Here is a 15,249-nt window from a genome sequence, read left to right on the forward strand (position 1 = left end):
GGGACTCTCAAGAGTCTTCTCCAACACCACAGTTCAAAAGCATTTTGAACTTTCAACTTGAACTTTGAATTTTTCGGTGCTCAGCTTTCTTCACAGTCCAATTCTCACATCCATACATGACAACTGGAAAAACCATAGCCTTGACCAGACAGACCTTTGTTGGCAAAGTAATGTCTCTGCTTTTTAATATGCTGCCTAGGTTGGTCATAACTTTCTTTGTAAGGAGTAAGCATCTTTTAATTTCATGGCTGCAGTCACCATCTGCAGTGATTTTGGAGCCCCAAAAAATAAAGTCTGACACTGTTTCCACTGTCTCCCCATCTATTTCCCATGAAGTGATGGGACCAGATGCCATGATCTTAGTTGTCTGAATATTGAGCTTTAAGCCAACTTTTTCACTCTCCTCTTTCACTTTCATCAAGAGGCTTTTTAGTTCCTATTCACTTTCTGCCATAAGGGTGGTGTGCTTAGTATTTGCCAGATCTTTTTAAGTGCTCTATATAATCTTATAACAACCCTGTGAAATTGGTCCTGTTATTACCAGTTTTAGAAAAAGTGAGGAAACTGAGGTCTAGAAAGATTGAACAGAAGTAATTTAATGAGATCACACCACTGCATTTAAAGTATGGTAGTCCAAACCAACATTCTAAGCTTTTTACCCCTGTGTTATTCTACCGTATATTCAAAGATTATTTCTAGGTTCTGAATTAATATAAGCTGAGTAAATATGAATTTTAAGGAGACTACTGTTAGAATCTTAGTGGACCTACATTACATGTTTATTTCAAGTATAAAAAAGATATAGGAAAAGTATTTCTCTAGTCTCCATACTGGACATTGAAATCAATAGCTACAACTCTAAACCAACATTCTAAGCTTTTAACCACTGCATTGTTCCATCAATTCAATATACAAGTATTTTTTCTAAGTTCGGAATTAATATAAACCAAATAAATAGGAATTAGAGAGGAGAGTACTTTAAAACCTTGAAAACTATAAAACAGGTTTATTCCAAGTATTAAAAAAAAAAGATACGGGATAAGATATTTCTGTAGTCTCCATATTTCTTGCTGATCATTGAATTCCGTAACTACAACTAGTGAATTTTTTTTGACAAGAGCACAGTAGCAGGGATGTATAAATTAGGAAAATTTTCTCTTGATCTGCCAAGCTGATTAAATTAGTATTCTGCTTATCAATTCATTGCCATTTGAAAGATTAGAGAAAGGCAAAATGATTTGCAGGTCTTGTTAGTCTATGACATTAATTATTTGTGTGAACTGGACTGTCTTAAGTATAACATGTTTCCCAAAAATTGAAACTGTAATTTTTTTTCTTTCAAATAGTTTATACAGTCTTCAGGATACACCTACAAACAAGTGGTTTGAATAATGCTGAACAGTGATACAATAATTAATGCAAAATAAAATAAATAGCATGAAAGGGCAATGCAGTGGGGAGTAAACCATCCATTTGAATGGGAAAAAGTTAACCTGGAAATTTCTTTGAGTTCATTATTTAAACCTGTATCTGAAAATTAGGGGAAACATAACTGAAAGTGAAAAAACTATTTATAAAAACCAAGGAGAATTCTTAATTTCTGTGTAGATTGTCATTTTATCAAAAGGAAAACCTGAAAGGAAGTAATTCCTTCGTCAGTGTAAGTTGTGTGGTTTGCCTTCAATAAGGCGATTTATAAATTACCAGTCATTTGCCTACTAGAAAGGGAGGGAATCTTGAGTCCCCTTGGTAAACTTAAAGCACCCTTCCCAATGACTAAGGCACTAAATTAGCATTTTAAAAAGACAAGTGTTTAAGGGTAAAAATGGTCCCTTGCCCAAGCAAGTAGACGCATATAACCTTGGTCATTCAGTTTTAGCCTGAGCTTCAATTATAGAATAAAAAAGAAGGCATGTTTATTGTGACTTATTAACCTACAGCTCCATATGGCAGAGTTGGGCCTGGAACACTGGGCCATGGATTCCAGTCCCTGTGCTTCCAGGACTATCCACTGAGAGCCAGACGCTTTCTGCCTTCCTCCCTTCCTTCCCCAAGTTCTCTTGTACATTTCTGTGCCTTTCCCTCTGGTCAGTGCTATTTAAGTCTAGCTTTCCTTTATGTATTATAATTATTGAATAATTTATGCTTCCTCTTTTCATTTTTAAATTTTAAAAAATTATTTAAAAAAGAACTAGAAAGTAAGGATTTGCATTGTTATTTTTGTTCACATGATCCTCATTTGATCACTTTACCCTGTAAGTACAAGAAAGGAATATTAATATAAAAAAGGGTTCACAGTCTTTACTGTCCCTTTTTAACTTCCTGATGGCTCAGACAGTAAAGAATCTGCTTGCAATGCAGGAGAGCCTGGTTCAGTCCCTGGGTCAGGAAGATTCCCTGGAGAAGGAAATGGCAACCCACTCCAGTATTCTTGCCTGGAAAATCCCATGACAGAGGAACCTGGTGGGCTATAGTCCATGGAGTCACCAAGAGTCAGACACCACTGTTCAGCTAACATATAAGTAAATGAACAGTTTTCATGATTTTAAAGAGGAATGTTTAATAGACCCTTTTTTTGTGTTCACTGTAGTGGAAAGTACTCCTAGAGAAAATGTTTTCTGAAAGATATATTTCAGTGATATTTCCTAGACCAGTGTTGGATATTTTATCCTAGTTTATCTGCTAGGGCAATTCAATGTATTTATTCTCATTGCAGGAACCGAAGAAGAGTTCGGAGGTCTTGTATCTGCTAATCTTATACTTTTGAGGAACAGACTTCTGGATATCTTACTAAAACTGGTTTATACATCTAAAGAAAAGACAAGCATTAATTTGCAGTAAGTAAAATCTTTTGAGAATTGATGGTAATAGTGGATTTTACTAGTTAATTCATTTTAGACAAAAGAAATATTTGCCTTTGACTTGCTTTTAATTTATTTTTTAATTGGAGTATAATTGCTTTACAGTGTCATGTTGGTTTATGCTATACAGCTACATGAATTAGCTATAAGTGTGCATATATCTTGTTTGCTGCCGACTTTTAATAGATTTCTTTTTAAAACCCTGAAATTCATAGTATCTCAAGAACAAAAGCTGGTCCTAGTTTTCTTTTTAATTTGAAATTCTAATCCTTGAAATTAATGTTTTGTTTAATCCATCTGTCTGAATAGAGCTTGTGAGGAGCTGGTCAGGACGCTGGGTTTTGACTGGATTATGATGTTCATGGAAGAACACTTGCATTCTACCACAGTCACGGCAGCCATGAGGATTCTTGTTGTCCTACTGAGTAACCCGTCTATTCTCATCAAGTTCAAGGAGGGGCTCAGTGGTGGAGGCTGGCTGGAGCAGACAGACGCTGTCTTAACGAATAAGATCGGAACTGTATTAGGTATGGGACTTCTATGGTCGGCTGCTTTGAAATGAGCTTTGTGTTGTGTTTTTAAATTTTAGGTAAGCTTATACTGTTTGATTTATCTAACAACCATTAAGAATCAAGAACTTTAATGAGAGAATAAAAAACATAAAATTTTTAAAAAAAACATAAAATTAAAAAAATTTTTTTTAATTGCAAGTCAAACTGAAGTCAGAGACAGGACATCAAGATGTGAAAACTCAAGTAAATTTCTTATGATTTCTTTTTGTTTATAGTTTCCTTTCTGACCTATAAGTAAATAATTTACAAACTATCAGAATAGAATTAATAGTAGTAATCAATAATTTGTGTGCTTATTCCTTGCCAGTTACACTTTTCATTTTCACAGTAATTTATCTTTACAGTAACCCTATGAGATATAAATATCGTCATACCCATTTTACAGATGAGAATGTCAAGGCATAGGGGTAATGTCACTTGTCAGGTAAGAAGTGTCAAAATCTGAGTCCAAGTCACTCATCCAAAGCCCATGGTTTTAACAGTTATGTTATATTATCACTCAAGATTTAAGCTGATCAGAATGTCAGCCGAAGCTCCTTAATCTCTGCTCACTGACTCTATGCTGTTTTCAACATTGAACTGAGCATTTAAATAATAATAGAAAATTATGGTTTTCTATATTAGATTCATGTGAACTAATATATACATTCCTATTCATGTTAATTATCTTATTTTGGAAAATGCATATTTAATACAATGTTTTTATTGAAAATTATGGTCATTCAGTTTGTAAGGTATTTTAAGATTATCTTTATGACATTACAATTTAAAATCATATATAACTGTATTCTGCAGTAAGCACTAAGAATAACTATTTACCCTTGTCAGATGGAAAATTTAGGGATCAGATTTTAATATGTAATTTGTCTGTTAAGAAAAAAATGTAAAAGTATCAATACCTTGGTGTAACATGTGCTGTCAGATGTTAAAACAAATGGTAGGAAGAAAGAGCTTACACCAAAGGATTATTTTATTGTTATTTCACATGTGAAAAATGTCTGAAGGAACTTTGTAAGTGATAAGGAAAGAAATTCAGAAATCACTGTGAAATGATTTCTCAGGAAAATCAACTCTTTTAAAATAAATATTTTTTATTATTATCATTATAGAGATTTTTATCAACAGTTTTGCAGCAAGAAACTTAGCTTATTGACCTTAATGGTAGCTAGTAGCTACTAAGGGAATAAACAAAAGGCATAATTCAATGTGAGTTCTATCGAATTCTTTGGGAGTTTTTCATGCTGATTGACAACACTGCTTCTCATTGGAGGCCAAAATAACACCCAGGTTTCACCTAGCACTTTGTGGTTTGCAAAATTCTTTAACATATGTCATGTCATTTATTGTCATGATTCCAGACACAAATGTATGTATTTTATGGTATATAAGTTATATTTTATAGGAAAACCTAATGAGTATAAATTAAGAATTAATTCTTCTCTAATTAGGGAAGTAAGACTGCTAAATACATGAGTTCCCTGAGTCAGAGAGTAATATTTCTGAGTATCTGTCTTCTGTCAATTCTGTGGGTTTTTTTCTGTCCTGCACCGCTTCAATAATATCAGGAAAAGGAGCTTTTAACTTATCTGACCAACCAGACTTCCTGTCTAAGAACTTATTTGTCCTTCCTTGACACCTGCCTGTACATTACGTATGCTGCTTTGGTTCTAAAAGAGGAATCTAGGTATTTAAGTTTCATTTAAACTCATTTCAATTTAATATCATTTTCTCTGAATATCAATCTGATACATACATACATACTTGTGTACATATACAGAAATTTATATACTGATATTTCATCTCAGTGGATTCAATTTCTCTTTGAACTGATGAACAGTATGTTTTTGAATGTTTTACTCACATTTATTAGTTTTCATCAGTTTTTTCTTTATAAAAACACCATGTAGCTGTGGCTTCAGTTCAGGCACTCAGTCTTGTCCGACTCTTTGCAGCCCCATGGACTGCAGCAACCAGGCTTCCCTGTCCATCAAACTCCAGCTACATCAGCTGTAGCTTAAATCTAAATTAATGCTCAGTTGTTAAAAACATAGTAGATATTCCTTAAGATCCACTATGGGGTAGAAATAGAGTGTGAAAATTTGGAAAGGAAAATAAATGCTAGCATTGCTTTTCATTAAGGACCTGTAGTTTGGTCAAAATTTATTTTCCTTTAATGTATAAAATACCACTTTGTTTTTTGATATCTTAAGGCTCAGACTTTTTTTATATTTATGATTTCATTTAGAATTTACTGCAAACGAATATCACCCAGTATTCCTTATGCAGCTAGTTTCTTAGGAACGTGGTAATGTTATTAAGAGGACCAGGGCTTCCCAGGCGACACTAGTGGTAAAGAACCCGCCTGCCAGTGCAGGAGGTGTAAGAGACTTGGGTTTGGTCTATGGGTCAGGAAGATCCCCTGGAGGAGGGCATGGCAACCCACTCCAACTCCAGTATTCTTGCCTGGAGAGCCACAGGGACAGAGGAGCCTGGTGGGCTACAGTCTACAGGATTGCAAAGAGTCAGACACGACTGAAGTGACTTAACACACACACGCAAGGGAGACCATGTAACTTCACAGGCTCCGTTGGGCTACAGGTCCTAGTGCCACCCCTCATTAACTTCATGACTTTGAACAAATTGCATATTTTCCACATTATACTAAAGGATAATAGCAATTTCTTACTCACATGCTCATTGTTTAAGAAATGAGATGATATATGAAGAGTTTGGTAAATTACTGTCCAGTTTTTTGTTAATTAGAAGACCATATACTCCAGAGGATTAATTAATATCACACTGAGCAATTTATTTGGACTCTTTAAAAAGCCACCTAGACATAGATTTCTCTTTCATTATTTTAAATAGTAGCAAGCATATGCTACTTTGTCTTAGAAAAAGAATTTGGGAAAAAAATGCAGATACTCATTGAAATAAAAATTGCTTCAGAGTAAAAGTCAGTCTTTCATCTTTGATTACTATTTGCAAAAGTTTTCCATTCAACCTCTGGCCAATATTCCTTCTGTACTGAGCAGTGTACTAGGTGTGGAGTTGGTGAAAGAACTAATTAAATTTTCCCAAATTACCTATATAACAGAGGAAACAGGATTGATGGGAAAACTGGTGCTGTAAACCACACAGATAAGTAGTTAATCTCCTGGCAGACCTGTGCTTCTAGAACACACTTTGGATGTCCAGATACCCACAGTCACAGTGGGCTCAGATTTGCTGTCCCTTGGCCAGAAAACTTTCCCACAGAGTTACAGATCATGCAAGCAAAGATTATTTCGTATATTCATTTTGCCCTATCTCTAAATTTGTAGGTCATTTAAGGCTAATTAGTTCATAATATTCAGGACAAATGAAATATATTAACTCTTATGGCTATCATATTTTTAAGTTACATTTTTAGTAGTATCCTACAATCTGGCTACTTTTAAAATATTACTTTTTTTTTTTTCTTTTTAATTCTTTGGCCATCCCTCCCAGCAGGTGGGATCTTAGTTCCTCAACCAGGAATTAATTGAACCCATTCCCCCTGCGTTGGAAGCAGAGTCTTAACCAAGTCCCTGGATGTCATTCTTTTAATGAATAGAGTTTATCTTACCTCTTGTATCTGACTGCCCCAACTATGTTTTAAGATCTAACTCTTTGTGACTCCATGGACTGTAGCCCACCAGGCTCCTCTGGCCATGGGATTCTCCAGGCAAGAATGCTGGAGTGGGTAGCCATTCCCTTCTCCAGGGGAACTTCCCCACCCAGGGATGGAACTCGGGTCTCCTGCGTTGCAGGCAGATTCATTGCCATCTGAGCCACCAGGGAAGCCTTATCGTAATAGACAGGCTTGCCAAAGTCAAAGAGAAGGTAAAGTAAAACTTCTGACTGGAAGATTAATTCCCAAGTTGAGTAGTTAATGGCTTATATTAATATGAATGTCGGAGATGGAACTGTCACATACGCTGACTTACTCCTTTCTGTGCAAATATAACATAGTAATCAATGACTAACTTCATCCTTCTCATTGTATTTCCTCTTAGGATTCAATGTGGGCAGGAGTGCTGGTGGACGATCGACTGTCAGGGAGATTAACCGGGATGCTTGTCACTTTCCTGGCTTTCCGGTTCTTCAGTCATTCCTTCCTAAACACACTAATGTCCCTGCTCTCTATTTCCTCCTCATGGCATTGTTTCTGCAGCAGCCCGTTAGTGAGCTGCCTGAGAACCTGCAGGTCAGTGTGCCTGTCGTCAGCAGCCGATGTAAGCAGGGTTGCCAGGTAGGAATTACCTAGTCGGGTGTAAGTGTAATTACATTTGCCAAAAAGTCACTGCAGGGTGATGAGTTCATCACAGTAAAAACCAACTGGTTCCATCCCTATCTCACATTTGGGATTTGATTGGGGTCATAGAAATCTGAAAATACTATAGAAAAATTTCCCAAAAAGAAGTTCTGTGTTCCTGTTGTTCTTTTTCTCTTTATGATTATTCTGTGTGATTATATACATGGGAAGATTTTGGATGATACTTTAATGGTGATCAAAAGAATTCTAGTTATGTAATTTTTATCTAGAAATATAATTTAATTTATGTAGAATTAAAAACAAAGTAATGTGCATTCCACAAATTAATTGGGTAGGTATGAAAGGATTTTTAGTGCAAGTTCTGATTAGAAAAGTGTTTTTAAATTCTTAATGATAGATAATGTCCACATTAGGAAAACAGTAAGGCTTTAACCTGCTTTTCTAAACTTAAGACTATGTGGATATCTGTATATAGCTTATGTCTGTAGCACTGCAGAGATGTAGGAATTTAGTCTTAAACTAAATTACGCTTCCATAATAATCCCAAGATGTTATTCAAATCAGCTGTAGTAATCGACAAGACCTTTTAAATGAAAACACTGAGTCTGTACCCTTACATTAAATCACGATACAGATGTATGAGCAAAGCAGAGTTTGGTTATATAATTTTCAAAATAAGCATGACACCATGGTCAAAATGAATAAATCTCCTCAAACTGTTTTTTATTTGGGCACATCTTAATCTATATGTAATCTGAAAGTGAATTAGAACATGGCTGAGAGTGGAGTGTGGGGAGTGAATTCACTGTGCTTTTTGAAGAGATCCTACTTAAAGCCATTAGTTCTTTAATTTCATCACCTAGCTAATTAGCAAGCATCTTTGTTTGCTTTCCTTAGAAAAAAAAAGAAAAGGGTGTTTTTAACATAAATACCTAGGACACTGATGCATAAGATTCACTTTGTCTTGTAAATGTAAAAATGAGTTTTAAAACATAGGAGGGAAGAGCGTTAAGTCTCTACCTCTTCTTCATTGCTCGCTTTGAAAGAAACTAATTTCAAAGAAATTTTAGAACATTAGAACTTGCGAGGGTCTCTACCGAGAAAAGCTGACAGTGCCTAATCCTGATTCACTTTTCCCTCCGCAGTTTGACTTGGATTCCATCTGGACCTTTATCTTCGGAGTTCCTGCCTCCAGTGGGACCGTGGTCTCGTCTATCCACAATGTGTGCACGGAAGCTGCTTTTTTGTTACTGGGCATGCTCCGAAGCATGCTGAATTCAGTAAGTCCCAGAAACACTGACGCCTGTCGGTAATTCCTCCTGCCTGGGATTCCTTTATAACAGAGGGATCCTTTTTGGTAACCGAAGTCTTTATTTACTACGTGGTGTCTGGAACCTCACCCCCTCTGTTTTGTTACATCTAGTGTAAGGACAGACTGTGCAGTTGTTAAGATCCTGAACTCAGGAGCTGGATTCAGCATCCCAGCTCTGATCCTCCGGACATACTGACCTCATGTGCCTCAGTTTCCTTATGTATGAAATGATAATGAGGATAAAAGTTACCTCTTAGGACTCTTGTGAGGATTTATGAGTTAGTATGTACACAAAGTGCTTACAAGTGTACCTGGCATAGAATACAAGCTTTATTAAGTGTTAACTGATGCTGTTAGTGCTATAAAATACATATTTCAGTGTATACATTTATAGAATATACTGTATTACATGCAGTTGCAACAATATGTTATTTGAAATTATACAGTCACCTCTATTTAGAGGCTTAAAATGTTATCAGTGCAAGTTTTACTTTGTGTTTTCGTTTTCTATTTTAGTTATTTCTAACTTAGATATGAAGCATTGAAAGAGTAAATGACAAAATTTATGTTCCTATCTCTCATAGGAATGCTGTGAATAATGATTTCTTTTTTTTTTTTTACAAAATTTAGGATCACATTGTAAGAGGAATTATTAACTAGACTCTTTGGATTGCGAGTACCTGACAAATGTGATTGTAGTCAAAACTGTTCTTCTGCAATCTAAGAAAAAAACATTGCTATTAAATGTGTTCATTTAGAATGCTTTGGGATTCTGGTTTTGGTTTTCATTCATAAACAATTACAAAAATCTAAGCTGAGAAAAAAGACTCTTTGAGCAAGTATCAGAAGATAAACTTTGTTCAAATAGAGTCTTCTTAAATTTTTTAGCATCATCATCATTGTTACTGTGGTAATGCTTTTAAGGAAAAGAAAACTCCTGTGTGTCTCTTATTCAGTCTTCTCCTGTAGCACTGCTTTACTTCTGTCTGACACTTGAGGTCACCAAGTATGTAGAAGGGTGCCCCACCGTTCAGTCCAGTTCTGACACTGTCTGCCTGGATATAGCATCCAGTTCCACAGATTAAGGGCTCAGTCTCTTAAGATACTCCCCTGCCCCCCACCACCAATCCTGCCCCTTCAAATGCCAGTCACAAGTCTAGGTTGTTACCTGTGCTTCTGAGTCAGCAGTTACAGATCACAGGTTCCCATGTCTCAGGAAAGCATTTTACTTCCCAGATTACCAGTTTATTACAAAAGGTAACTCCAGAACAGCCATCTGGAAGAGAGGCATATAACAAGGTGGGGAAGGAAATGGAGCTCCACGCCCTCTCTGACCTGCCTTTCTCCCAGCCACCTCCATGTGTCCACCAGTCCAGAAGCTCTCTGAACCCCATGGATTTGATTTTTTATGGAGCCTTCATTACATAGACATGATTAATTAAAGTCATTGGTCACTGGTGATTGAACTCTTTCTCCCTGGAGGCTGTGGAGGAGCAGGTTGGGTTAATTTCCAACCTTCTAATCACATGGTTGGTTCCCCTGGCAAGAACCCATCAACCTAAACTCAAGTGTGGTTGAAAAGGGTTCCTTATAATGAACAAATGGAGGATGAAGTGGCACTCCAATCCAGTATTCTGGCCTGGGAAATCCCATGGACAGAGGAGCCTGGCAGGCTACAGTCCTTAGGGTCACAAAAGTTGGATATAACACAAGTTAAGACATAATCCTGCAAGTTTGTCCCCACGTGGAATGCTGGTCTTGAGAAATGAGAGAATAGTTACTAAACCACCACCACCATCTTGAACAAAAAGACACATTTATGACTCTTATCAGTTAGGAAATGCCAAGAGTTTGAGGATCTCTGTGCTTGAAATGGGACAAAGACTAAATATATATTTCTTATTATAAATCACAGTATCACAGTTGCATAATGGTTAAGAACACTGTTCTCATTTTTTACATGACAGTGTGAGACTCAAAAGGTGAAGTAACTTCCCCATTTTATCTTACTCCTTACTCTGGCATGATGGCGGATGGGGCAACTTTGATGGTAATACAGCCACTGTTGGCACCCACCACATTCATGCTGACAACACTGAATAATCTAAACCATTGACTCCAGTTACTGAGCTGTGAGTACTCCAATCCAGTGTTAGCTGCTCAGTTGTATCTGACTCTTTGCAACTCCATGGACTGTAGCCCACCAGGCTCTTCTGTCCATGGGATTCTCCAGGCATGAATACTGGAGTGGGTTGCCATTCCCTTCTCCAGGGGATCTTCCGACCCAGGGATTGAACCCTGGTCTCCTGCACTGCAGGCAGATTCTTTACCATCTGAGCTATCAGAGAAGCCCAGTGTGAGTACCCCAGTGAATGGAGAAACATCCTCTCAGTTTCTCGGGGTGTTGCCTTTGTGTTAGCTTATTTCCCGATTTGTCGGCCTCTGTGTTTACCCCGTGTGTGGTTTATGAGCGTTCGGGACCACCGGTACATCAGCTTTTAGAAGAGCAGTGGGTGACTTGTAGCAGTGTCAGTGTCCCTAACGAGCTGTCTCCTCTCCTGTCCCCGGCAGCCTTGGCAATCGGAAGAGGAGGGGTCTTGGCTCCGGGAGTACCCCGTGACCCTGATGCAGTTCTTCAGATACCTGTACCACAACGTCCCGGACCTGGCCTCCATGTGGATGAACCCTGACTTCCTGTGTGCGCTGGCAGCCACGGTCTTCCCCTTCAACATCCGCCCTTATTCAGAGATGGTAGGAAAGGGGGGAGGAAGTGTCAAAACTGGAATTAGTCCGCCCCAATCGTTAGCAGATTTTTTTTTTTTGGCCAATCTTTTAAGCTTCTGACTAAGTTATAGTTTTGTAACTTTGTGCTGCACCTCTTGCATCATTATCTGGTGTCTGGCTCCAGACACACCCTTCTTCTGCCTTCCCCTAAAATTTCAGCAGTGAACGCTACTTCCTGTCTTTATTTACCATATTTTTGTAAGTCTCTTATGAGTGACTTTCCTCTTCATGTAGCTGTTGATCCATTTCTTATTATATGTGACTATAGCTGTAGTGTTGTGAACTCAGATTACAGAGCTCTAATAGGACCAAATTTACTTCAACTTCATTTATCTCAGGAATTCGGCATCTCCTGGATTTAGTCTTTACAAACTAATTACAGGATTTGGTTGTCTTTTTAAGAAATGAAATGCATGCTTGTCCTTTCTGTTCAACTTTTTCCATTTTGTTCAACTGTTGTTTTTCATATTTTGCACTAACTTAGTAGAAAGTTATTAGACTACTCATATATCATATGGGCTTCCATAGTGGCTCAGACAGTAAAGAATCTGCCTGCAATGCAGAAGACCTAGGTTCTGTCTCTAGGTCGGGAAGATCCCCTGGAGAAGGAAATGACAACCCACTCCAGTATTCTTGCCTGGAGAATCCCATGGACAGAATAGCCTGGCAGGCTACAGTGGGCTACAGTCATTGAGATCGCAGAGTCGGACATGACTGAGCGGCTAATACATGTACCGTATAGATAACTTCTTTTGTCCTTTAAAACAAACCCAAAAGACAGTTATTCCCCCATCGAACTTCAGAATTTCAAGATGTTTCCTCCTTTTTCTACTACTTACTCTACACCCTGGAATAAAGTACCTTCCTCATACTAATTTTTCTTCATGTAAAAAGATGAAATAAATACTCATGATAAAAATTGTGGGGACATTTAGGAGAACAAGTATAGCACATGGCCTTAATGCTGTGGCTTGTTTATAACTTTAAAATCCACATTTTTGGTAAAAACAGGAATTCAGTAATATCACAGTGTTTTTTCTTTGTCAGCATCTTGTAATCTGCCTTCTTGACCTTTTTTTTTCTGTTGGCTCAAAATTGGTACTAGTTTTGCTGTTGTTTTGTTTCATTTATTTGCTTGTTTTTTTAACCTAAAAAATAGATCAGCCCTTGGCTACAATCATTAGTATGCCAGATCTTTATCTGAAATTCTGTAACACTTGGCTTCTATGTGCACATAAAATAGTCCTTCTTGTTTTATTATTTATTTCAAGTGCAGTTATCCACAGTAGAGATAAAAATTCAGCATAAAGCAGTTATATGGTTAGCGGCCAGTCAGTAGCTTGATATTTGAAAGAATGTGTGTTGAGAACTCATGACCTGTGGTGCCCGATTACCACCCTGATAGGAGTGTATGAGTAAAGCCAAGTGAACTATGCAATATGTTGAATAGCTTCATAGGAGGTTAGTGCTGAAGCAAATTGCTGTTGGTGCTACAGTTTGGTTTTTAGGAAACATGGAAGTAAAAATGTCAAATGAAATCGAATGCGACTGGGGTACGTTTCCTCTTGATTTTATTAGGTGACTGATCTCGATGATGAAGTTGGATCTCCAGCAGAAGAATTTAAAGCCTTTGCAGCAGACACAGGGATGAACAGAAGCCAATCAGAGTACTGCAACGTAGGCGTCAAAACATACCTGACCAATCACCCAGCTAAGAAGTTTGTTTTTGACTTCATGCGGGTCTTAATAATAGACAACCTCTGTCTTACCCCTGCCAGCAAGCAGACTCCACTGATTGATCTTTTGTTGGAGGTAAAGACAAAGAGATGCATTTACACCTCTTAAATTGTTTTTATAGTGAAAGCATTAATAGCCAAACAAGTTTTATGCCAAATACCTTTCAGATTTCTAATTCCTCTGGGTTGTAAAGGCAGAACATATCATGGGCTATGGGAATTTTTTAATCCCAAGTGTGCTAATGTATATACTATCGATTTGTTTCTCTTCTTTCTGTTCCCCTTGGCATGTCCTTTTTTCTTAAAGATTTTTTTTTAATGTGGACAGTTTTTAAAGTCTTATTGAATTTATGACAGTTTTGCTTCTGTTTTATGTTTTGGGTTTTTGACTAGAAGACATGTGGGGGTCTTAGCTCCCTGACCAGGGATTGAACCCACACCCTCTCCGATGGAAGGTGAAGTCTTAACCACTGCACCACCAGCTAAGTCCCTGCATGTCCTTAATTCAGTCCTTTATTGCCCTTTCCCTAGACCAGGAATTGACAAACTTTTCCTGTAAGGGGCCAAATAGCAAATATTTTTAGGTTTATGGGCTGTACAGTCTCTAACAACTAATTAACCTACCATTGCAGTTAGAAAAGCAGCCACAGACAATACATAAATGAGTGAGCCTGGCTGTGTTCCAATAAAACTTTCTGTACAAGAACTACCGTAGGCTGAGTTTGGCTCAGGGGCCCTCGTGTACCAGCTGCTTGCCCCCTAGTCTCACAGAGCAGCGTTGTCTCCTCAGCTTGTTAGCTCCCTGCTTCAGTCTTCTGTATCGCTTCCGATATTACAGCTTTTAGTGCCTTCAGGGCTCAAAACATGGTGCTCAACATGCACTTCTTAAGTTTTTCCTCAAGGCAGCAAACATGTAGGTTGCCTGGTATCTTAGCTTAGGCTGCTATAACAAACTACCCAAAACTGGGTGACTTCAATGGCAGGCAGTTATTTCTCACAGTTCTGGAAGTGTGAGAAGTCTGACAAGGCTGCCACCAGCTCGGTCGGGTCATGGTGAGGGCCCTCTTCCTCGCTTATCGATGGCTGCCCTGCTCTCACAGGGCAGAAAAAGAGCTCAGGTGGTTCTTCATCTTCTTGTAAGAGTTTGAGTCCCCTCATGGGGGATCCACCCTCATGGCCTTCCCAGAGCTTCCCGGCTGGCTTCTCAGGGCTTCCCAGGCGGCTCAGTGGTAAAGAATCTGCCTGCCAATGCAAGAGACCCAGGAGACGTGGGTTCACTCCCCAAATCTGGAAGATCCCGTGGAGAAGGAAATGGCAACCCACTCCAGTATTTTTGCCTGGAGAATCCCCATGGACAGAGGAGCCTGGAGGGCTACAGTCCATGGGGTCGCAAAGAGTCGAACATGACTTAGCAACTAAGCTTGCATGCATCATGGCTCATCTAAACATAATTACCTCCAGAAAGCCCTACCTTATAATATCATCACATTGAAGGTTAGGGCATAACTTAACGAATTTGAGGGGAGGGGACACAAATGTTTAGTCCTTGCACTTGCTCATTCTCTTGATAAGAACTAGCTGATGTTTCATAAAACAAACCCTAAGTGCTGCTGGCTCTAGAAGTTGACCATCCCTGAAAACCAAATGTTCATATAGGAAAATCTCAAAGAGAAATTTAAAAATCACA

At 38.2% G+C, this 15,249-nt stretch overlaps 1 protein-coding gene across 6 annotated transcripts in view; it reads left to right on the plus strand.

Moving 5' to 3' along the window:
- WDFY3 (WD repeat and FYVE domain containing 3) overlaps nt 1-15,249 on the plus strand; it is a 282,380-nt gene that overhangs the window by 190,678 nt on the left and 76,453 nt on the right. For 5 of the 6 annotated variants that reach the window (XM_043906285.1, XM_043906283.1, XM_043906284.1 and 2 more), the window contains 6 exons: nt 2,717-2,837; nt 3,171-3,388; nt 7,471-7,706; nt 8,876-9,010; nt 11,614-11,793; nt 13,405-13,638. In XM_043906285.1, coding sequence (XP_043762220.1) covers nt 2,717-2,837; nt 3,171-3,388; nt 7,471-7,706; nt 8,876-9,010; nt 11,614-11,793; nt 13,405-13,638 — 1,124 coding nt within the window. The remainder of the gene's footprint in view (nt 1-2,716; nt 2,838-3,170; nt 3,389-7,470; nt 7,707-8,875; nt 9,011-11,613; nt 11,794-13,404; nt 13,639-15,249) is intronic. The other variant, XM_043906282.1, reaches the window with a different exon arrangement.

This window comes from Cervus elaphus, chromosome 6 (assembly GCF_910594005.1).
Source record: "Cervus elaphus chromosome 6, mCerEla1.1, whole genome shotgun sequence".
NCBI lineage: Eukaryota > Metazoa > Chordata > Mammalia > Artiodactyla > Cervidae > Cervus > Cervus elaphus.